This window comes from Trichoderma virens, assembly GCF_000170995.1.
Source record: "Trichoderma virens Gv29-8 chromosome Unknown TRIVIscaffold_92, whole genome shotgun sequence".
NCBI classification, from domain to species: domain Eukaryota; kingdom Fungi; phylum Ascomycota; class Sordariomycetes; order Hypocreales; family Hypocreaceae; genus Trichoderma; species Trichoderma virens.
Genome location: NW_014013657.1, coordinates 920,621 through 942,857, shown reverse-complemented (window position 1 = coordinate 942,857; position 22,237 = coordinate 920,621). Strand labels below are relative to the sequence as shown.

General features: G+C 52.9%; 8 protein-coding genes across 8 annotated transcripts; 4 read left to right on the top strand and 4 right to left on the bottom strand.

Annotated features, from left to right (window-relative positions):
- TRIVIDRAFT_232635 (uncharacterized protein) lies at positions 1-1,732 on the top strand (the record flags this gene model as incomplete). The annotated part of the gene is made up of 1 exon (XM_014094239.1): positions 1-1,732. One exon carries the CDS (start codon positions 218-220, stop codon positions 1,310-1,312), a length of 1,095 nt encoding a protein of 364 aa, XP_013949714.1.
- Positions 1,733-2,056: 324 nt separating this feature from the next.
- TRIVIDRAFT_164757 (uncharacterized protein) lies at positions 2,057-3,766 on the bottom strand (the record flags this gene model as incomplete). The annotated part of the gene is made up of 3 exons (XM_014094238.1): positions 2,057-2,242; positions 2,339-3,009; positions 3,337-3,766. The coding sequence occupies 3 exons, from the start codon at positions 3,764-3,766 to the stop codon at positions 2,057-2,059; spliced, it is 1,287 nt and encodes a 428-aa protein (XP_013949713.1).
- Positions 3,767-4,946: 1,180 nt separating this feature from the next.
- TRIVIDRAFT_39108 (uncharacterized protein) lies at positions 4,947-5,743 on the top strand (the record flags this gene model as incomplete). Its single annotated transcript, XM_014094237.1, has 2 exons — positions 4,947-5,247; positions 5,325-5,743. The coding sequence occupies 2 exons, from the start codon at positions 4,947-4,949 to the stop codon at positions 5,741-5,743; spliced, it is 720 nt and encodes a 239-aa protein (XP_013949712.1).
- Positions 5,744-6,094: 351 nt separating this feature from the next.
- TRIVIDRAFT_38441 (uncharacterized protein) lies at positions 6,095-6,737 on the bottom strand (the record flags this gene model as incomplete). Its single annotated transcript, XM_014094236.1, has 2 exons — positions 6,095-6,355; positions 6,438-6,737. 2 exons carry the CDS (start codon positions 6,735-6,737, stop codon positions 6,095-6,097), a joined length of 561 nt encoding a protein of 186 aa, XP_013949711.1.
- Positions 6,738-9,924: 3,187 nt separating this feature from the next.
- On the top strand, positions 9,925-13,023 carry TRIVIDRAFT_87179 (uncharacterized protein; the record flags this gene model as incomplete). The annotated part of the gene is made up of 4 exons (XM_014094235.1): positions 9,925-9,999; positions 10,092-10,215; positions 10,287-10,444; positions 10,504-13,023. The coding sequence occupies 3 exons, from the start codon at positions 10,143-10,145 to the stop codon at positions 12,571-12,573; spliced, it is 2,301 nt and encodes a 766-aa protein (XP_013949710.1).
- Positions 13,024-13,468: 445 nt separating this feature from the next.
- Positions 13,469-16,910, top strand: TRIVIDRAFT_214848 (uncharacterized protein; the record flags this gene model as incomplete). Its single annotated transcript, XM_014094234.1, has 4 exons — positions 13,469-14,041; positions 15,796-16,067; positions 16,121-16,236; positions 16,302-16,910. The coding sequence occupies 4 exons, from the start codon at positions 13,643-13,645 to the stop codon at positions 16,472-16,474; spliced, it is 960 nt and encodes a 319-aa protein (XP_013949709.1).
- A 267-nt stretch (positions 16,911-17,177) lies between these two features.
- On the bottom strand, positions 17,178-17,441 carry TRIVIDRAFT_37945 (uncharacterized protein; the record flags this gene model as incomplete). The annotated part of the gene is made up of 1 exon (XM_014094233.1): positions 17,178-17,441. The coding sequence occupies one exon, from the start codon at positions 17,439-17,441 to the stop codon at positions 17,178-17,180; it is 264 nt and encodes an 87-aa protein (XP_013949708.1).
- A 512-nt stretch (positions 17,442-17,953) lies between these two features.
- On the bottom strand, positions 17,954-20,455 carry TRIVIDRAFT_184942 (uncharacterized protein; the record flags this gene model as incomplete). Its single annotated transcript, XM_014094232.1, has 2 exons — positions 17,954-19,691; positions 19,821-20,455. 2 exons carry the CDS (start codon positions 20,250-20,252, stop codon positions 18,162-18,164), a joined length of 1,962 nt encoding a protein of 653 aa, XP_013949707.1.
- Between the last annotated feature and the right edge of the window lie 1,782 nt (positions 20,456-22,237).

Below are 22,237 nucleotides of genomic sequence, written 5' to 3'. Positions count from 1 at the left end.
AAATCTTGCTTTGTCTGCCTTTGCTCCAGCTCGTCTGTTTGACAGCTACTTCCACTCCTTACAACGGAAAATAAGCCAGTCTTTTTTCCCCAATCGGCTTGACGTCGACTTACACTCTCTGAATCTCTTTTTATATAAAACGCGGAATCGACTTTCGCCCATCTCACGAACAATATCAAAAAAAAAAAAAACCAACACCACACGACCAATCATCAAGATGAAGTCCGCTGCCGTTGCTGCTTTTGGCCTTTTCGCCGGCCTGGCCTCTGCCAGCTCTCCCATCCGCCACCTGCACTTCCCCAGGTCCAACACCACCACCGCTGCTGTTGACGATGCTGCTGCCACCACGTTGACCGTCATCGCCACCTCGGTTCACACCGTCATCAGCTGTGCTCCCACCGTCACCAACTGCCCGGCTCACCTCAACTCCACCGGCGCCGGCAGCCTGCCCGAGTCGGCCAAGACCACCGTGGTTGTCACCGACACCATTGTTCTGGCCACCACCGTCTGCCCCATTGCCGAGGCTTCGAGCATCTCGTCCTCTCTCCAGGCCGCTCACTCCTCCGGCATCATCACCGGCTCAACCATCAAGGCTACTCCTCCCGCGGTCACTCCCCCACCCAATGCTGGTGTCTCTGTCACCGATGTTGTCACCGACAAGACCCTGACTTACACCATTGGCAAGGGAACCGATGCCTCTGTCGTCACCACCACCATCCAGGCTACCACCAAGAAGACCATCACCCTCACCAGCACTCTCGGCAACGGTGAGAACGGCCCTGAACCTACCACCACCACCACTGCCACCACTACTGACACGACCTACATCACAGTCCAGCCGGTTCAGACCGCCGGTGGCAGCTCTGGTTCCAACACTGGTGGCAACGCTCCTCCTGCTAACAACGAGGGTTCTTGCGCCAGCGCCACCGTCACCGTCACCGTCGCCAAGGAGACTGTCACTGTCCCCGCCTCGACCGTCTACGTCACCATTGCTCCCAGCTCTTGTGACTCTGGCTCTGCTCCCGCAGTCACTGACAAGTCCACTGACAACAGCGGCTCCGGCAGCTCTGGCACCGACACTGGCTCCAACTCTGGCTCTGGCAGCTCTGGCTCTGGCTCTGAGGGCAGCGGTAACAACGGCTCTGGCGACTCTGCCACTGCCGTTACCACCACTCCTTGCCCCACTGACATCACCACCACCGTCCGTGCTACTGTCACTGTCCAGCCTTACCCCATCAACAACGGCACTGTCCCTAGCAGCGGCGTTGCTCAGCCCTCTGCCTCTGGCTTTGCCCGTCGTCTCCGCCGATAAAGGATTCACCTCCTTGACGGGACCTGCCCTTGTAAAATTACGGTAAACCCAAAGGTGGGGAAAAACAATAGGGGAAAGGAGGATGCTGGTTTTGGAAAACTCGAAGCCAAAAGGGACACACATGATGGAAAAAAAAATCATAGTCCAAAAAAACCGAAAACGAATATAGGTTTCTCTACGCTGTTACATGATAGACGTCTGTTTGTCGATGCAAAACGACAAAAAATTTTGGATTCACGTGTGTTTTTTTTTCTCTTTCATGAGCTGTTTTTCTTTTTGTCTGGCGAGGCTTGGTCGAAAGACAATCTTGCTGTGTTGTACTGTATTTGAAACACTCCTTAACATTCGTGTGTGTATATTTGATATCGCTCTTTGAGATGGCTGTCGGTGACGGCTTATGGGCAACCTCTTTTTTATCCGAATTGAACGACTCGTGACGTTATAAATCGTCTTGCTTGTGATGATGTTTTTTTATGATGTGACAATGACTCTGAAGTGGACGTATTTTATGAATGTATTTATTATGCCCTCTTAACGATATGCCATAACATGTAGTCTTTCGTATATACGTTGCTCATTCATCAAAACAAACCCATCATAGCATGGCATATATATATATATATATACGAGCCATTCTCTTTGATATCTAAAAGTATACTCCGCTTACCCAATTGCCTAGTACGCCCATACGTGAAAAACACAGCTCTCCGATACAAGCACGGAGATTCCCTTTTTGTTCTCCTTCTATCCAAGCACCACACGCTCATATTGCTCTTGACTCAGCTGTCGAAACAATACGTCTTGCAGAGCGGCTCGACTACGCGCTAGCTGCGGTACGATTCCGTCCGCTTGCTGGAGGTTGCTCTTGATGCTTTCCATGTGGTCGCTGAGCTGAAGAGCCAGAGACTTGAGCTCTGGGTCTTGGAGGTCCTGAAAAGATACCGCCGTTAGTTACTTCGTACATCCTTCTTACACCCCCCCTTTCAATTTCCATATCTGAAAAAAAAAAAATACGTGATAACTTACACTAAAGAGACCTCCGGAAAGAGAGCCAGTAGAGTGAGTAAAGGACATGTCCTGTTCTGCCTTTTGTTTCCGCTGGGAATGGACTGTCTCGGGCGTTGGTGCCAGGACATGTGCCTTCTTCAACAAGCCGCGATACTCCCTCCCCTGGGCCTTGGCACTATTCTCCAAATTGCGCAGCGCTTCATAATCCCTCTCTAGCTCCCTTTCCAGCTTCTCCTTTTCCCTCGCCAGCAACTCGACAGCGTGAAGCGCCGGGTCTAGCTGCCGCTCCAGGGCCGTCTTCGCGTCGAGCACGCTCTCAAAGTCCAGCTCTGTGGCACGACCGTCACTCACGCCAGCGGCTCCTGGTACGATGCCGGCTTGTCTCCCGCGAGGTACCCGGGCAGATGGCATACTTGCTGGGGGGAAGGGAATGCCTCGGGCGATTTTCCGTGTGATGCGGTGAGAAACGAGACGCAGCGCTGCGGAGGTATGGGTGTGATGCTGCTCAGATGTTGAGAGGCGCTGGAGGATAGGGCGGTGGGCGAGGGCGAGCATTGAGGAAGCGGCTGAGACGGTAGAATCCGGTAGGGGGCTCCATTTAGATTCGATTGTGGATTGGCGGACGCGGTTGATGTGAGGCGAGATATGAGGATATGGTTTAGAAGGCGATGGAGGGACGTCGTCGTCGTCTTCGGCGTCAGCATCTTGGTGAGGTCGGCGCTGCTTCTTCTTCGATACAGGGGCATCTCCCGCTGGCTCGTTTTCAGAAGCGAGAGCTCTTCTTGCGCTAGGATCAGGTGAATCCTCCATCGTCGCTCCAGTCGAGACTCTTGCGCTCCCAGGAGGGCGGCCACGGCGTCGGCCCGGTGCCGTATTCGACGGGCTGTCGGTGGCTGTCTTTCCTTTGGCGTTTTCGCTAGGTCTGCTCCGCATCTCATTTGGGGCGCTTATATCTCGTAGCGATGGTCGTCCTCGTTTTCGTGGTTTCGCCTCTTGCTTCCCCTTTGGTGGTCCACGCTCTGGCGTCTCCTCTTCCTCCCGTCGAGCCTGCAGAGAGGGCCGGCCTCTTTTTCGCTTGGCGGGCAGCTGCTTCAAATTTGGGGTCTCGTTTTGCAGCTGATCTTCGTCAGACTCTTGCGCAGCGCCACTGCTTTGCAAGCTAGTTTGAGATTCGGTATCCTCGCTATACCGTGGTCGTCCACGCCTCGGTGTCTCTTCATCTTCCGGCTCACGACTCTTCAACGAAGGACGTCCTCGCTTCCGCTTCTGCTGAGGTGGTGTCGCTTCATCCTGGTGCACATGCATTTGGCCTAGGTCTCTTGCTTTGCCGCCTAGCGACGGCCGCCCTCTCTTTTTCGCGACCTTGGAGCTCTCTGGTGCCGGGCTGGCTTCATCATCTGGCGAGCCTACGCTCTTCCTCGGCCTCCCGCGCTTCTTGGGACGCATCTGATTCGGCGCATCAGTGTCGTATGCTTCGGTGGCATCGTTGCGCTCTTGCGACGCGTCGATGTCGAGCTTGGACGCGTTGGATGGCCGCCCACGTTTGCGCTTCGGGACTGAAGACTCTGGCGCCTGCGAAGTGGTTAGATGGACAAAATGATTCCGATGGTAGACGCGGCAGAAGGACGAGGAATGAGAAGCAAATAGAGGCGAATACCATTGTAAATTAATGCTTGCGCAAGAGAATTGTCCAATCGCGCTGATGCGAATCAATTCAAACACGCAAGGCAAAGGCCATGCATCGAAACGGACATCTGCATGACGCTTCCTGTGAAACTTCCAATAATCGCCTCAGGCCTGTAGGAGCCTCTAATTCGTCCAGTGACGCATTTTCCAGCGGGGCCCGTGCGCTGTCTTCTTCTAGAACGGCGCGGCTTTAGGCGGCTTGCAACCCCGCGTCCGAAATCTTTACAGCACGTGCATGCTCTGTACTTTTAGTCTGCATCGAGTCTTCGGGGTGTTTTGGATTCAATGCCTCCAAGTTATGGATGGCCATATTATTGCTCGGACATGGAAGCAATTGGCGGTGTATCTTCGAGAAAGGAATTGGGGGTTGTTTGCCATTGCCGTAGCATAACATAGCATTTCAGACACGGTATCCTCTCTCTCCAGATTGATGCTATACTGTCTATCTATCTATTAGACTACCTGGTTGGTAGTCCGTAGTCAAGCAAGCACATGCAAAATGAGGTGATCACAATCCTTTCCCGCGCCAATTACCCACCAGCGCTAAGGCAAAAACAAAAAGACCTGGAGCGCTTGGCCTCAACTTTGTTGAACTACCCATAAATGCTCAACAAATCAGACCGAGCGGCCAGAGCACTTGATCCGCGGCGTTGCTAGGTGCTAGGTAGGGCCACATTTCTCCAAACTTTACGCCGATTGACATTCCCGCCATCTCGGAGCTTTCTGTGCTTCCATCTTCTTCCATTCTTCTTCCCCCTTGTGGACGGGTGTTCGTCGAGTACTTGTAGTAGATAATAATTTCTGTCTTGGGATCTAACTACTTTCTTATTTTCTCCTCCTCTCTGTCTTGTTTTTGCACCTCAGTATTTTGTATACAGAGTCCAATCGGCCGGGGTTACGGAGCAATCTTCTCCACAACAGCACAAACATCACCGTCACAATGCGTTTCTCCGCAGCTGCTCTCGTTGCGGCCCTGCCCGCTCTCTCTGCCGCTCAAGAGAACCCTCTGGACCAATACGTTGCTCAATTCCAGCAAGTCTTGGGCCAGGTCAGCTCTTATATCCCAACCCCCGCCAAATACGATGCCGCTGCTGCTGAAGAGTCCAAGACGGGACCCTTGAAGCTCTCTGTCCTTGGTCAGCACAACTGGGAGGAGACGCTCTATGCGCCTGTCACGGCCGGCGCAAAGACCCCCGAGGAGTGGTGGATCTTGATCACCGGCGGAAACAAGACATGCTTCGGTGAGTTCTTTCATTTGCTTTACCGCGCTAAATCTCTTCAATGGCAGAGACTATTCAGACTAACTGCTCTGTTCCAGGCCGTTGTGACCAGGTTGAAGCCGCTTTCACCGGAGCCGCAGCCAAGTTTGCGGATCTCCCAACCACTCCTCACATGGGCATCCTCAACTGCGACGACCAGCCCATCCTCTGCAATGCCTGGGCCGCCGGCGTGGGCAGCATCTGGGCCATCGAGATGCTCCCCAAGCCCGCCCCCATCGACATCTACAAGAAGAGGCTTAACCTTACCACCGTCACTACCGACGAGATTGTCCAGCTGCAAGAGGCTGGCACCAAGGAGGAATTCACCCTCCTCGAGTCGTTTTGGCACCCCTTCAATGGCAAGGCTGCCGAGCTCGGCTTGTCCATCCCCCTTGGCTACCTTCTCTGGGCCTTCAACCTCGTTCCCCAGTGGGCATTCATGCTGATTGTCTCCTTCGCCAGCCGAAGCATGATGTAAGTCTAAACTCCCCTCTCTTTCTGTCCATCCACTCGGCTGTACATCTAGCTAACGGTCATAATCAGTGGCAACCGTGCTCGACAAGGCGCCGCTGCTCGCGCCCCGGCTGCCGCCCCCAAATAATCAACCATCTAGGAAAAGAATCTGTATGAGTTTGCCTTTGGCGGGACTTTGGATAATGACACAACCTGAAACATTGGATGGAATGATGTACATGATTAAGATGGGAAGAACCCCGGCGGTTTGTTTTCTTTGAGTGATACCAACCCGAGGGCTGTTGGTTTCGTAAGCTTTTGGGTATCATGAGTTACGTAGCTATTTATGAAAAGGAAAAAATGTGAATGCTTCCAGTCATGACTTGTTCTCGCATGCTTCTTGGAGTGATTTCAGGCCATCGACAATCTCATCTCGGAGTTTGCCGTTGGCCAGTTTGCCGTAGCGGAGATCGCTGAGCCCGCCAATCGTCTGCTGAATGGATTCCTGAAGAGCTGCCTCTTCTTCTTCAAGCCTCTTAATCTCTGCTTCAAGAGCGCCAACTGCACCTTCGAGCTCGGGAATCACAGAGTTGAGGCTATGCGTCGCGCTCTTCAAACCAGACTCGTGGCCAAACAACTGCGCTCTCATCAGCATAAACTTTCCTCTCTATCTCCAAATCAAATATATGCATAAAAAGAAGCCAGTTTCAACAACTTACCGCTCTCTCCATCTCCACCTCGCCGTCAATGTCCTCCCGCTCCGCCTCTCTCCTCAGCCGCAGAACTTCCTTTCTCATGACCGCCCCGCGCTTCACCTCATCCCGGATGCTCGCAGCCACGGCGTCAACCACTGAGTTGCGCTGGGCCTGCAAGTCGCGGTATAGAGACCGTAGCTGAGGCGAGTTGTGAAGCGGGCGTGGGAAGAGGAGCACGAATTGGTTGAAGGTGGTGATGGAGGGGAGGGGGGCTGGCTGGAGGAGGTAGTTGGTGAGGATGTCGGATTCTGATGGTGGCGGCATTGTGGCTGCGGCCGGTGATTTGAGATGGCTCTGGCGGAGAAGCTTTTCTTTTGTGAGAGATTGAAGTAGATGGGATGGAATGAGGCTTTGGGTTTGGTGGCGGCGGTCAATGTCAGTTGAAAGTTGGTTGTGCTGAAATGCGATGCTTTGACGCGTTTATGTGAGTGAAGGTGTAATATAAACAGCTTTAGCAATAGCACCACCATATGAGTGGGTCAGTACAAACCCACACCAGCATGAGGCTCACATCAAGCAGATACACAGCCATAAAACTACGACACCACAACAAGTGCATATCACGGGCTTCTTCTTTTTTTTCCCCTCTCGCCTTGCACCCTAACAGCTAGACGTAGTCCAAATCTATCATAATGCGTAATTTGCATCACCCAATATACTCCCTGGTAATTCCGTTGCCGCCCCTCTTATCAACACAGTCCCGTCTTTCACGTCACAATGGCGCATCTTGACGGCATTGGGGTGTAAGGCTCGAGAGCTCGTGTTGTTGAGGAATGGCTGGCACAGATGTAATGGAGTGGTATGAGAGCCGCTTGTCTTGGTCCTTCTACTTGGTTACCGGCCACGACGTACTGCTCTAGCTGGTGCTTCCATTCGGCGTATTATTCTCACGCACTTGGCAGCGGTGACTTGGGCAACGTGGTTGACTGGAGCAGAATTGACTACATTGAAATGTGAGGCGCTTGATCGATTCAACTTGGAGCAAGCAGGCTCCTTCTTGGCGCCTACAATCGCTCTTCGTGTCCATCAATATCGAAGAAACAGTTGGCGATACATATGGTTATCCGTGACACCGAAGATGAGGCCACTCCGGCGTCTGTTCTATCTCTTCAAGTCTTCGTCCGACGCATCTTCGGTCTGGCCAGCTGTTTGGCTCGGGCGCTGTCGCAGGTCATTCGCAGGGTACCGTATATCGCATATCGACGAGATGTTGGAGACCTCGCATGTTTAAAGCTGATACTTCGCCAACGCAAAGGAGGGGCCGCCGACAAGAATATGCCCCGACCTCGAGATAAAACCTGCTATCTTGTTGGAAGGTACAAGGGATCGGGAACGCTCACGGTTGCACTAGATGTCTAGGCAGTTGTACAACATCAGCATCAGCATCAGTACCCCTCCATCCTGCGAAACCAAGGGTCGGCCATACCAGGATGCCCATGACACCCCCACGTCGACAGAGCGATGCGATTACAGCAACAACATCGTCACTGGCCCATTAGAAACCTCGGAGATCTCCCTATAGGTAAAGCTCTCCTTGGGAGCCTCAGACGATGCCCAACTCTACCACACACTCTCTCATGTCGGGGTGCTTCTGGGCGATGCCTTGGATGCGATTGGATTGGTCCGGGTCACCAGTCAAGATGAGCTGTCGGCTCTAGAAGCTGTGTCATGCCGTCAGGGGCCCACTGACGGACGAGGCCTTACAAGGGGTTTGTTGCTGCTTATGTGCAGATAAGCACGGGGAATGCTACATGCTGGGGTCAAACAATCGAGGAGGGTTTCGCATTGCCGGAGGGTTTAGCATTGCCGCATGGTTGTCTGTTCTACTGCACTGAAACTTTCCGTGATGCTCTCCTCACCAGCAGCAATGGAGTTTTTACATCTCTCTCGCTTGACAGCATTGACTCAATCGCCGTCCAACGGCCGTGTTGCGAGATCGGATCAATGGAGCTCTTTTTTTTTTTTTTTTTTTTTTTCCCCGACCCAACTAGGAAGACCCTTAAATCGTCCGTCGTTGAATCTAAACACCCAACTCCGTGGGGTGGATCTTTAGCTCCAAGAAATGCTGCAGCTCGAGGAGGAGGTACTTTCTCTGGTGTGCTGGCAAGGAAGTACCTCCATTACCTCTCTTACTCGCACTTGCTGCCTGTACCCCGTACTAGCCGCATTGTTTCATCCGCGATCTGCCAACCTGTTGTCGTAGCACGAGAAAGGTTGGCACGCTCCAGAGTGCAGATGTGAGAACACGGGGCAGCCTCCTATTCGGGCACTCGAGAGGTAGAATTGATGCTTTCTGCGAGGTGACTGGAGTTGATTCAGTCAGGTGTCTCTGCAAATGATGCCTGATACTAAGATAGGTACCTAACCTGGCATCAGATTTGCTACTAAAACACCAGGTAGTATTTCTGACATACAGGTACATCTCCAAGTGGTACTCATGTACCTAGGTGAGTTTTCGGCGATAATAACCGCTTACTTGCAGCTCCCCGTAACACCAAGGAGTCTCTCCATACTGTACTGGACTCTTGCGCAGAGTTGAAGGAAGGTCCCTGCATTATTGTTCTGTTGCAAAACATCAATTGAAGGGGGTTGGTAAGTGGGAGAGGTACTTGTGTTTGGGGTACCTACCTGGCACAGTATGTGTGTGCTCCATCAAGCTCAACAATATGCAGAAAATTCTGCACCTCATTCGCTAGGTACCTTAGGTAGCAAAGCACCTCGACTGCAGCGATGATCTCTAATACGGGGGCAAGGGCAAAAAACTGCAGTGTAATCATTTGCCATCCACCTCCCCATGACATAGACGTACTCGTACATGTACTCGTGCATACATGCCGCGTAGATGCCCAAAATGCTCTTCTTCCCCCACTCTCCCCTGGCCTCAATCCATCATTTTTCAACATTTAGGTTCCTATACTCGTACTAGTAGCATGAAGGTGAGTACGAGTGAGTACGAGTACGAGTTGCGCCTGCAGAGGAATGCCAATTTTGCATGTGCTGCTCAACGATTATCACTCGCTGCTAACCCACCCAGCAGCACTAAGCAGGTACTTGCCCCAGTAGCAGCGCTCCATATCAACTGCGTGCTGGGGAGCTATTCTCACAGGTCCCCCGCTAAGCAGATCCTAGATACGGCCAGCGGCAAGGATGGCAGGCCTGTCATTACGCACGGCTATGAATAAGATTCGGCCTCACAGCTTGAGAGCTCCGATGGCGCAAATCGCGCAATTCGGCTGACGCCCAGCCCCAGTTAGTCGACACAGCAGAGAGCCGTGTGGCCAGACAGCAATCAGAAATTGGTTGAACGGTGATGCTCCACCGAGGAAAAGACCCGATCAAGCAAATTCGACCGCCTTCGTCTTACCCCTCCCCCGCTCGGCGCTTTTCCTCGATACACTTAATAGGTGCTGCTCTCGCCCTTCTCTCCATCTTCTTCCTCTCCATTCTCTTCACAGCGTGTCCTTTTCCTCTTCATACTCCTCTTCTTCCGCTGCTGATACAGGCAGGACTATTTAGTTGATACCCAGTAAGTCTTGCACCTGCCCACTCCATTGTCCATCTCTGCATGGACTCCAATTGCGCCGAACTCTCCAATTGACTTGTTTCTTCTTTCTGCAGCGAACTTTTTTTCATCACTCGTCCAGTCCGTATCCATAACCAATTGTCAAAATGGTTCAGTCCGCAGTTCTCGGTTTCCCCCGTATGGGTGTTAACCGTGACCTGAAGAAGGCCACCGAAGCTTGTTAGTCTTGCCTGCTCGACTCCCCTCATCCAACGTCCAAAGAAAAAATTTTCTAACTTTGACATCCGCAGACTGGAGTGGAAAGCTCTCTCAGACCGAGCTCCTTGCTGAGGCCAAGAGACTTCGTCTGGCCCACTGGAAGATCCAGAAGGATGCCGGCGTTGACATCATCCCCAGCAACGACTTCGCCCTGTACGACCAGGTTCTCTCTCACATCCAGGACTTTGGTGTATGTGCTTCATCTTTCCCCAACAAAAATATCGACCAATGCTGACTTGGAAATGACAGGCTGTTCCTGAGCGATACACCAAGGATGGCCTTGACACTGTTGACCAGTACTTCGCCATGGGCCGTGGCCACCAGAAGGGAGGCATCGATGTCCCCAGTCTGGAGATGGTCAAGTGGTTCGACTCCAACTACCACTACGTCAAGCCTACCCTCCAGGACGGCCAGGTCTTCAAGCTGACCGCCACCCCCAAGGCCGTTGCTGAGTTCAACGAGGCCAAGGAGGCTGGCGTCGTCACCCGCCCCGTCCTGGTTGGCCCCGTGAGCTTCCTGCACCTCGGAAAGGCCGACCGTGGCCAGACCGTCGACCCCATCGACCTGCTCGACAGCCTTCTGCCTGTCTACGAGCAGCTCCTCGTCCAGCTCAAGGAGGCTGGCGCTGAGACTGTCCAGATCGACGAGCCCGTCCTCGTCTTCGATCTCCCTGCCAAGACCAAGGCTGCTTTCAAGCCCGCCTATGAGAAGTTCGCCAGCCTCGGTGACAAGATCCCCAAGCTGGTCTTCACCACCTACTTCGGTGACATCGTCCACAACCTTGACCTCCTCCCCAAGGACATCTATGCCATCCACATTGACCTTGTCCGCAACCCCGAGCAGCTCGACACTGTTCTCGGTGCTCTTGGTCCCAAGACCATCCTGTCCGCTGGTGTTGTCGACGGACGAAACATCTGGAAGACCAACCTGAAGCGCGCCATCGAGATTGTTGAGGGCGCTATCCAGAAGCTCGGCAAGGACCGTGTCATTGTCGCCACTTCCTCCTCTCTCCTTCACACTCCTCACACCCTGGCCAGCGAGAAGAAGCTGGACGCTGAAATCGCCGACTGGTTCTCCTTCGCCTCTGAGAAGGTCGTCGAGATTGCCGTCATTGCCAAGGCTGTGACTGAGGGCCCTGCCGCTGTCCGTGAGCAGCTCGAGGCCAATGCCAAGTCCATCCAGGCTCGTGCCACCTCTCCCCGCACCAACGACCCCAAGGTCAAGGAGCGCCAGTCCAAGATTGTCCCTGCCGACTACAACCGCAAGTCTGAGTTCCCTGCTCGTATTGATGCTCAGCAGAAGAAGCTCAACCTCCCCCTCTTCCCCACCACCACCATTGGTTCCTTCCCCCAGACCAAGGAGATCCGTCTGTCACGAAACAAGTTGACCAAGGGCGAGATCACCGCCCAGGAGTACGACTCCTTCATTGAGCAGGAGATCCGGGACAACGTCAAGATCCAGGAGGAGCTTGGCATTGACGTCTTCGTCCACGGTGAGCCTGAGCGTAACGACATGGTCCAGTACTTCGGTGAGCGCCTGGACGGCTATGCCTTCACCACCCACGCTTGGGTTCAGAGCTACGGCTCTCGATGCGTCCGACCCCCCATCATTGTCGGTGACATCTCCCGTCCCGCCCCCATGACCGTCAAGGAGTCCAAGTACGCCGTCTCCGTCTCCAGCAAGCCCATGAAGGGTATGCTGACTGGACCCGTCACTTGCTTGCGATGGTCTTTCCCTCGTGACGATATCCACCAGTCCGTCCAGGCCGAGCAGCTTGCTCTGGCTCTCCGTGACGAGGTCGTCGACCTCGAGAAGGCTGGCGTTGACGTCATCCAGGTCGATGAGCCTGCTCTCCGTGAGGGTCTCCCTCTCCGCTCCGGCACTGAGCGTGATGCCTACCTCAAGTGGGCTGTCAACGCTTTCCGCCTGTCCACCACCGGTGTCGAGGACTCCACTCAGATCCACTCTCACTTCTGCTACTCTGAGTTCCAGGACTTCTTCCACGCCATTGCTGCCCTCGATGCCGACGTTCTGTCCATTGAGAACAGCAAGTCTGATGCCAAGCTGCTGAGCGTCTTCGTCGACTCTGCCTACCCCCGCCACATCGGACCTGGTGTCTACGACATCCACTCTCCTCGTGTTCCCAGCGAGCAGGAGATCAAGGACCGCATCGAGGAGATGCTTCAGTACCTCAAGCCTGAGCAGCTCTGGATCAACCCCGACTGCGGTCTCAAGACGCGCCAGTGGAAGGAGACCAAGGAGGCTCTGGCCAACATGATCGCCGCCACCAAGTACTTCCGTGCCAAGTACGCCAAATAAACAAATCACTTTGTTTTAATAATTCCTACGATTGCGACGTAGGATGGCCTGGCTTTAGTGGCAGCAACATTCAACCATGTTGCGCCTGTAGCCAGGTACGATTTCAACATCGGCGTTTGGGCATGGTTTAGGTGACAAAGACGGGTTATTACGGCACCCACCAAAAAAAGGTTCTTTTCATCGCTTGGGATTTCGGAAAGGTCGGTTGGGCGAGCATTCAACATATGCATTTGTGCGTTGATTCTCCTGATTAGGAGAAAAGCATTGGGGGGGGTTTATCATAGTTTCATAAGGATGGTTATCCAAAAAGTCTTCAACAAGGCGTTCATGAGGTGAGATGAAATGAAAGGGAAATGAGTTTTATGAGGTTGTTATGAGGTTGGTAGTAAATAGATACCCCGATTCAACCTGGGAAAATGAGAAGAAATTTAAACCTGGTGAATATTAACTGCAACTGCTGGCCACCGACGCATGTGACTGTCTTGGTTATTTGTTTAAGATGGGGGGAGAAGTGAGACGTAAAATGGAGAACCAATAAAAAGTAGCAGGATGCTATCGGTGATGCTGGTAGGGGGACTTCGCGTCGCGTGAATTTGCATCTCATATTCTGTAAACACGGTGTTGGACCTGCTTGCATTTTGCGCGCCTCTTGTGCTCCGTATTACCAGCAGCCAATGCTCCAAATTGGGGTCAATTGCAATACTTGGAGGTACCTGCACTCCATATTGGGGTTGATTTTTTTTTTTTCGTAGCCACAGTGCCTTATTTAAGGCTGCCAGGGTGCTGTCGGGACTGCCTAACGGGACATTAGTGGCTACCGGCCCTGAAGCCAGGGGCTCAATCGACAGGTACTTCGCTCGTACTTTATTCACTTCAATCTCACTCACGTGTCTCCCTGTACATACAATCCTTTTCTTCAACGCCATTCTCAACTCTATCATCACCAATTGCAGATATCTCGCCGGAAGATATCACAAAAAGCCTTTTCATCTCATTCTATTCACTAGCCATTATCTTTTGACTCACAAAACTAAAAGGGCCCCATTCTCGTTTTCATCATATTTTCATCATGGCTCCTGCGCGACAACAGCCGCCTCCGCCGTTTGGCAAGGACGAAAAAGTCCTCTGCTTCCACATGGACATGCTTTATGAAGCCAAGATCATGGATGTCCAGCCTGCGGAGAAGCCCAATGAAGGATATCGGTACAAGGTTCACTACAAGGGCTGGAAAAACACGTGGGACGACTGGGTTCTGGTGGACAGGATCAGGCCCTTTGACGACGAGCACAAGGAGCTGGCAGCCCAGCTTCACGCGCAGCTCAAGAACAGCATGCAGAAGACGTCCAAGGTGCCCAAGAAAATCGTCAAGAGTGGCGGCGAGTCGGCGCGTGGTAGCGAGGAGCGAGGGTCCGCCGTCACTCAGGGAGGCAGGGGAGGTAGGAGAGGCAAGGACTGGGAACTAGAGCAGGTAAGATTTGCTTTATCATCAACATTCGGGTTTTTCTTGTTTTCTTTTCCCTTGCTGGTGTTTTATTTCGAATTTCTACATTACGTGGCGTTTTCTTTCCCATCTTTTCTTTGTTCGTGGCGTTTCTGTAGGTCACGATCCGCGTCTCCTGAAAGACCTTCAACACCCCTCCGGCAAGTGCCGGGCCGTGCAAGTGGCACGGGTGGTGCTTGATATCTGGGAAAACCAGACTCTACAGACCATGTTTAGCTTTTCTTGACGAGAGTCTTATTCCCTTGGTGGCTTCCCATACGCGAAAAATATGGGCACAGAAACACTGGCGCATTGCAGTCCCTGTATCATCGGTTTACCAACTAACCTTCGACAATGTTTATGTTGTTTATACTTTGCTTTTGCGCCTACTTTGGAAGTATTCTACGACTCAAGTGAGAAATACTTGCAAGCCATAGACTTCTTATGGTTTTAGTTGATCTCTTTAATCATGGTTATCTCCTGTGTTGTTGTGCCCTTACTCTTTTCCCACGACATCATACCTTCCGGGTCCTGCTACAGATCCTATTCAGCGAAACAACATGCCCTGCAAAAAGAGAAAGTCAACCAGAGCACAGCGCAAGAGGCCCAAAAAGGTCGACAAATCTTCGCAGTGTCCTCATTGCGAGCACCGCCGCGAACAAGCCAACAAGGGGGAGAGGGCCTCATCTCCAGCTGCCGAAGAGCCATCTGAGCCAGTCCGAAAGCGTCGCCGGATCATCTTGACGCGTAACGGCAAGCCAATATGTCCCAAGAAGCCTGCTCCGGGGCCTGCTCTTGAGCCAGAGTCTCAGCCTGCCCGAAAACGCCGATTCATTCTCACACGCAACGGCAAGCCAATCTGCCCCAGGAAACCTACTCCGGAACCTGAACCTGAGCTGGGCTCTGAAGTTGAGCCGGAAACTATTCCCAAGCCAGCCCGAAAACGCCGACTCATTCTCACGCGTAACGGCAAGCCCATCTGTGCGAAGAAGCCACCTCCTGAGCCTGTTCCTGAGCCACGCCGAAAACGTCGAATCATTTTCACGCGCAACGGCAAGCGAATCTGTCCTGAGAGACCTGCTCCCGAAGTAGTTCCTGAACCTATTGAGCGCCCCTCTGAGCCCGAATCTGAGCTTGAGCCTGAACCTGGACCTGAGCCTGTTCGAAAGCGTATCCGGGTCATTTTCACGCGTAACGGCAAGCGAATCTGTCCTGAGAGACCTGCTCCTGAATCAGTTCCTGATTCCGTTGAGCCTCCTTCTGACTCTGAACCTGAGCCGGTTCGAAGGCGTCCCCGAATTATTTTCACACGTAACGGCCAGCCGATCTGTCCTTGGCTCCGTCATAGGAGCCCTACTCCTGTGTCTCTCCCCGTATCTGAATGGAGTCCTAGCACTGCCATCAAGAGCGAAACGGACAGTGGCACTCTACCCCCAGGTCAGCCTCTACGTGGGCCATGTTTAGCCGGATTTACTGAGACTGGGATTGATATCCTACTCTGGAGGTCGCTAATTTGTTAATTATGAGAGCCAAGTAGCTTCTAACCCCCTTCCTCCCCCCCCCCCCCACACCCNAGGGTGTTTTGTGATCATCTAACTTGACTTCTTTTGCCCCCCTTCTTTCTTTCTCTCTCAGTTTCTTTTCTTTCCAGGTGTTTGATCTACCGTCTGTCATTTCCTACATCTGTTTTTGCATTACGCATTTCAAGCCGCCTGCTCTGAGCATGTTCTCACTAGTTACAGGAGGATGCTTTCCACAGCAAACCGATGATCAACATCTCTGTGCCTGATCATATACAGGCCATGCTCGTGGACGATTGGGAGAATATCACCAAGAATAACCAGCTTGTACCTCTGCCTCATCCAAACCCAGTCACCAAAATCTTTGAGGATTACCTTGCCGTTGAGCGGCCACGCAGGGAAGAGGGTTCATCTAGCATGGATATCTTGGAGGAAGTTATCGCCGGATTTCGGGAATATTTCGAGAAAGCCCTGAGCAGAATACTTCTCTACAGGTACGTGGATTGGCCTCTCGTGGCAGCGGGATATCTGCTAACACTGGTTCAAGATTTGAGCGTCATCAGTACATGGATGTGCGGAAACTCTGGGACAACGCCGACGAGAATTCACAGTATAAAAACGTTTGCGATGTTTACGGCGCAGAACACCTTGCCCGCCTTATTGGTTCGTATACACCATGACAGATGCACTCCATTTTAAGGATACATGGACTGACCCCTAACTTGTAGTTTCATTGCCTGAACTCCTTGCGCAGACCAACATGGATCAACAGTCTGTGTCCCGCCTCAGAGAAGAGATTGGAAAGTTCACTACTTGGCTGGGCCGCAACTGTCAATCATATTTTGTCAATGAGTATGAGACTCCATCACAGGAGTACATTGACAAGGCTCGAAGCTTTTAAGTGTCCTTCCTTACCTTTTGGCAGCCACCCAAAAGTTCTGTTGGATCCAAAGAAGAATAGAACTGCCCACTTTCGTCTGTTGCCGGAGTCTGTTTGATGTTCTCTAGGCTTTTTTTTTTTTTTTTTTTGGCCCGCTCCCCTCTGTTTATTGTTTGTTAATTTAGTTTGAATCACGACACACACACACTCGCTGTAACCAGCAAAGTGCCGACGGCAACTGCTGGCTCGATGATAGTCTTACGCCCTTGGCATCGCTTTGTGGGATTATCGTCTTATTGAAGGATTCGTTGGGAACGGCACTGGATAGGATTAGCAAGGTGTTAATGCGATGAACCCGGTGCTTTCTTTTGGTTTTCGATGACGCAGTTTTTAGTTAGAGTTGAGGGGAGACGGGGGTTTTCTTTCAAGATAATGCGGAATGTATTTCTTTTTGTCTATGTCCTTTTGACCGCCTTGGTGATTCCACACGACTCTTGTGCCCCAAATGGGCGATGTTTGTCTTTTGTATCTTTTCGTACATTTGGTGCCGTTAATATCGTACAAGTTCGTCTTGTCCGTCCCGCTATAGTTCCTCCTCAGCCATACACACATATATATACAGACATATCCTTCCCCTCTCGTAAAAACACCACCAGCCCTGTTCTCCCCAAACCTCCCCATTTTTTACATCGCTCATCATCGAAATCCCCGAAAACCAAACTCTTCACATCCGCTGTACCGGCCTCTCAATGTAAAACCCTTTATCAGGCGTCCGCTCTGCCTTGACCTCCCGCTTGGTCAACCGCCGCTCCACCTCCTGCACGCGCACCAGCTCCTTGACCTTCATGATCATACCGGCGAACTGCGGCTCCGCCGGGTGGAAGACGGTCTGCATGCGCCGCCGCAGGCCGAGCGCCTGGAGCACGCCGCGCGTGCGCTCGGGGAGCCCGATGGCGGATCGGTGGAGGGTGATGCGGAAGAAGGACATTGTTTCTCTGTTCTCTTGTTGCTTTTCGCGAGATTTCGTTTATGTCTTTCGTTGATTCGGGAGCTTTGGCTGGCACTTTGTTAGCAAAACGAAGAGTCTCGAGGGAGAAGGGCGGAAAGAAAAGATGCGTGAGGCCGTTCGTACAAGGTGAAAAAGAGCTTCAATTCCGCTGGGAAATTTGGATTCCGCACACTGCAGTGTCCCCGGTCTATCGTCTCGTTCCCCGTAGGAAGAGAGAGAATTGGTGATTATGGGCAGCGGCTGGGTTGCAGGAATTGGAGCTGGTTCGATTGCATTGAGCCTATCCTAAAGTGCTTGTGGTTGCGCGATAAGATATCATCCAACCCGATATCGAGACAGCCTTGCGGATCACGTGACAGACGACAAGAATACAATGAGATGGGAGGTATGTATGGATATCTTAACATTCCAAAAGATTTACTGAGAAAGAATTGATTCCCTACCAAGCGGTTGCTCTATAAATACAGCGATTAAGTCACAAGAAATGATGTCATCGTGAATTAATTTTTTTGGTCTATTGTCATCAATAAAAAATGATTTAATACTTCATAACGATCCCACCGCAGCGACTACGAGCTATGCGTGCTGCTTTCTTAGGTCTTGACAAACCACTTTCCATTGCCAGATTCTTTCATCAAATTCCCACAACTATTGTATAATATATTCTCATTTCTCTTTTTGTTTTCCCTCAGTCCCAACTTACATCTGAACCTCCACTCTGCCCTGGCCGCTAGGCTGGCCTTCGTTAAGGTTGGGCAGCAAGTAGGTGATATCATCCCAAGGATGACGGTACAGACCGGTACGCAGTCTCTTCTGGTCGAGGAAGTGGGCAATCAGACCAATGCTTCGGCCCAGAACGAACAGACCGTTGAGGACACCCATGGAAAGGTAGTCCTCGGCCTCCTCGGCGGAGAAGGCGCCGCAGTTGCGCATCAAGTCAACGAAGCACACGGCAATGCAGCCGTCAACGTTGAGAATCAGGCTGTCCTTCTTGGAGGTTGTGACGGTCTCGACGGCCAGAGCGTAGTCGAGCAGCTTGTGGCTGGGGAACTTGGCCTTGACGTACTCCTTGACAAGCTCGACACGCAAGTCGGGGTTGTTTCGGGACTTGATACGGTGACCAATACCAGGGATGAGCTTGTTCTGCTTGCGCATGCTGTCGACGAAGTCACGAGGGCTGAGGTTCTTGTCGAAGGCCTTGGTGAACTCCTCGGCGGCACCGTCAAGGGCACCACCGAAGCGGGAACCGATGGTCAGCAAACCGGAAACGAGGGCGCTGATCAGGTCCTTGCCGGCACGGGTGGTGATGATGGTGTTCATGGCACCAGAGACAGCGGGACCGTGGTCAGCAGTAAGCATGAGAACCATCTCCAAGAACTTGGAGGCGTAGTCGGGCAGTCTGCGGCGGAACCACAGCAGTGACATGACACCACCGACACCAATCTCCTCCTTGAAGACGTCGGAGATGGGCATGCCGGCGTAGAGCAGCTCCTGGCCACGGTCGTCGGAAATGGTAGAAATGAAGGCAGCGGGCTTTCGGATAAGGCCGAGCTCCTGGGCCCAAGAGTAGTCGATGGGGATCTTGGGAACGACGGGCTCGGGGCGGGGGACAATGGTGCCCTCCTTGACGAGCTTGTCATAGACCTCCTTGAGCACGGCGGGCATGTCCTCGAAGGTGTTGGGGACGTGGAAGCCGGCATCGCGCATAGACTGGTTCTTGACGGTGGCAGTCTCGAGCTGTGAGTTGGCAAAAGAACCAGCGTGACCGAACTGAACCTCAGTCTTGAACATGCTGGCGCAGGTACCAATGGCCCAGGCGACAATGGGCTTGGTGATGATGCCCTGCTTGACGGCATCAATCACCTTGTACTCCTCGACACCACCGACCTCACCAAGCAGCACTAGGATCTTGCAGTCTGGATCGGCCTGGTATCGCAGCAAGTGGTCGATGAAAGTGGTGCCGGGATACCTGTCACCACCAATGGCGACACCCTCGTAGACGCCGTCGGTGTTCTGGGAAATGATGTTGTTGAGCTCATTGGACATGCCACCAGACTTGGAGACGTAGCCAACGGAACCCTTGCGGTACAGCTTGGAGGCAACAATGTTGTCCATCATACCACCAGTGTTACCGATCTTGAAGCTGCCGGGCTTGATGCCACCAACGGTGGCGGGGCCAATGATGGTGACGCCCTTCTTCTTGGCGACGTGAGCAATCTCACGAGCTCGCTAAATGACAGGTGGTCAGCAAATTGGGCTCCAATGGGGCTATTTCCGCCGCTCAAAAATCTCCAAATCTCTGGCAAGAGCGAGAGAAATCATGGAATGGCGTGGGAAGGGGGAAGAAAAAGAACTTACTCGCTCAGGAACACCCTCTGCAATGATTGCAATGGTCTTGATCTGAGGACACTCCATCAATTCCATGGTGGAGCTGTAGACACTTCGAGAGGAGGCAAAGTTGACCACGACATCGACGTCGGGGTGCTTGGCAATGGCCTTCTCAACCTGCTGGTAGACGGGCAGCAGGGTCTCACTGGTTCCCCAGTACATCTTGCTGACGAACTGGCCACCGAAGGTGTAGATGATGCCGGCGACAGAGGGGGTCTTTCGCTTGCAAATGAAGTCAAAGTCCAGCATGCCCTGGACGGCGCGGGGCTGCAGACCGTAGACGAAGCATCGCGTCTTCTCGGAGAAGAGAGCGTGCTCGGGAAGAGGGCTGAGGGGTCGGCTGGGAGCAGCGAAGCGCTGGATTCTGTCGTTGGCCGACAGGAGATCCTTGGAGCCGGACATGGTGATGTGTATGCGAGCTCGTCAAAAAAGAGGTGAGGAGTTGCTGGGAGGGAGGAGAAGAGAGAAAATGGCGGGGTGAGCTGAGTCCTGCAGAAAAATACCGGTCAACAGCTGCGAATTAATAGAAGCTATACTGTGTTGGCCCACCAAGGCAAAAACCACAACACAAGTCGGAGATGAGGCAGATGGATGCAGGAAGAAGGAGAGAAAGAGAGAGGGCAATTGAAGGATTGAGACGGCAAAGAGCAACTTCAACGGGGGAGAGCCAGATTTCAGGAGTGCAGTGACACCTGGAACCGCGAGAGGGCTGCTCTGCTTTAGCTGCCAGCGGGGCTAGAGCTCAGCGATGGGCTGCCAGGTATTGCGCCGTATCCATACTTGTACCAGGCACCTACACCCTGCCCACCATGTGCGGCGAGGGCGCCCTGTGCGAGCGCGTCGCAGCACGTACCCGGTACGAACACTAGTCCGGTGGGTACCTGGGCGCCGAGTTGGTGGGGGAGGGCGGACTCGACCAGCGAAGCTCGCACCGCCTAACGGAACCCAAAAGCGTCGATCGGGGCCAGCATGTGCGTGGGCATGCAGCCCTGTGCCAAAGTGTGGGCAGGGGAAGGGGATCATTTGCAGCACGAAACCAGACATTCTGGTGCTTGCTTACCTGGACCGTAGCTGGATGATGACACCCAATTGCGACAGTGCTGACGCAGGATGAGGAAATGCGATCAGATGCAAGAACTGGCGGCTCCTTTGTACACCGCCAGCCTGAATTTGGCTCTTATTCTTGTGTTTCTGCCCGCGGGTAAAACTGCTTCCGGAATTTTGCCTTCAAGCTTAAGGGGCACAATCAAAGTCAATCCGCAGGGCAACCAAGCCACCCAAACGAGTTGGGGAAATTTTTTTGGGTTTTTTGGGGCGCAATGTCTAATTTGCGAATTGTTGAATAGCAGCCTCTTGAGACACAATGATAGAATCCCGGTCGCGGTCTGGCCTGGCCGCTAACACCGGCTTGGTCCCGGTGGTACCGGTACCTCATTCCAGTCTGCCAATCGAATGCGGTGTCGGATGTTCTATCGAACGCTGGGAATCTGTTGGCGTCCCAGGAATTGAAGCCCCTTGCTTGCATCGACTGGTTCCCAAGATTACGCCGCCTTGGCTGATTCGCATTCGCATTGTCATCCCAGGGTTGCAATCATTACCTACTAGCAGTACGGAGTAGTACGGAGTAGCAGTAGATGGCAGCAATGCCGTGCACGACGCTGTAATCGTAGTCGTGCCCGTGATTTGGCGAATGCCTCGCAATTCCAGGCCAGGATCGCATTCCGTGTCCGGCGTCGTATCCAACCCAATCCGAGGCATGCGTGCCGCTAGCATCGTCCGGCAGTCGAAAAGATATCGCTCTCACGGCCGTTTGCATTTTGGGCCTCTGCAAATGGAGGGGCAACGGCTCGCTGGTGGTGGGGTACCGACTCGCTGGTGGCTTACTGGCCTTGTCTGGGCCCCTGTCCGCCCAACCACGGCCCACCCCTCTGAACGGGTACGAATACGTGTGCTGTGCTTGTGCCTGAGCCACCCGTACCTGTACGGAGCACTCGTACGTTGTTTCGTCGCAGCGCCTTAGTTAGCGCAGGAGACCCTCAGCCTTGTCCCACTAAAGTGCTGCAGCCACTCAATGGCAGGCCGAAACGCTCAACACTGGGCAGCCCTGGGCTTCAGTGCAGCAGAAGCGTCTTTGTTGGGCTCGTCCGCATCACCCGGAGAGCGTCCATATCAAAGGAGGGGTAAAATCCGAGACAAGAGGCCTCTCCAGGGTAGAGAAGAGAGCAATTGAGACAAGTCATTGTCGTACATGCCTGGTAGTAGTATTCGTAAATAGACTCGGGGTGAGACAGTCCAGATAAGCCGTATCGCAGGTTCCAGAACCATGCGCAATTCCTTCGGTGCCGCGCTCCGTCAGGTCCAGGAATTGCGATATCGAGATCCTTGCA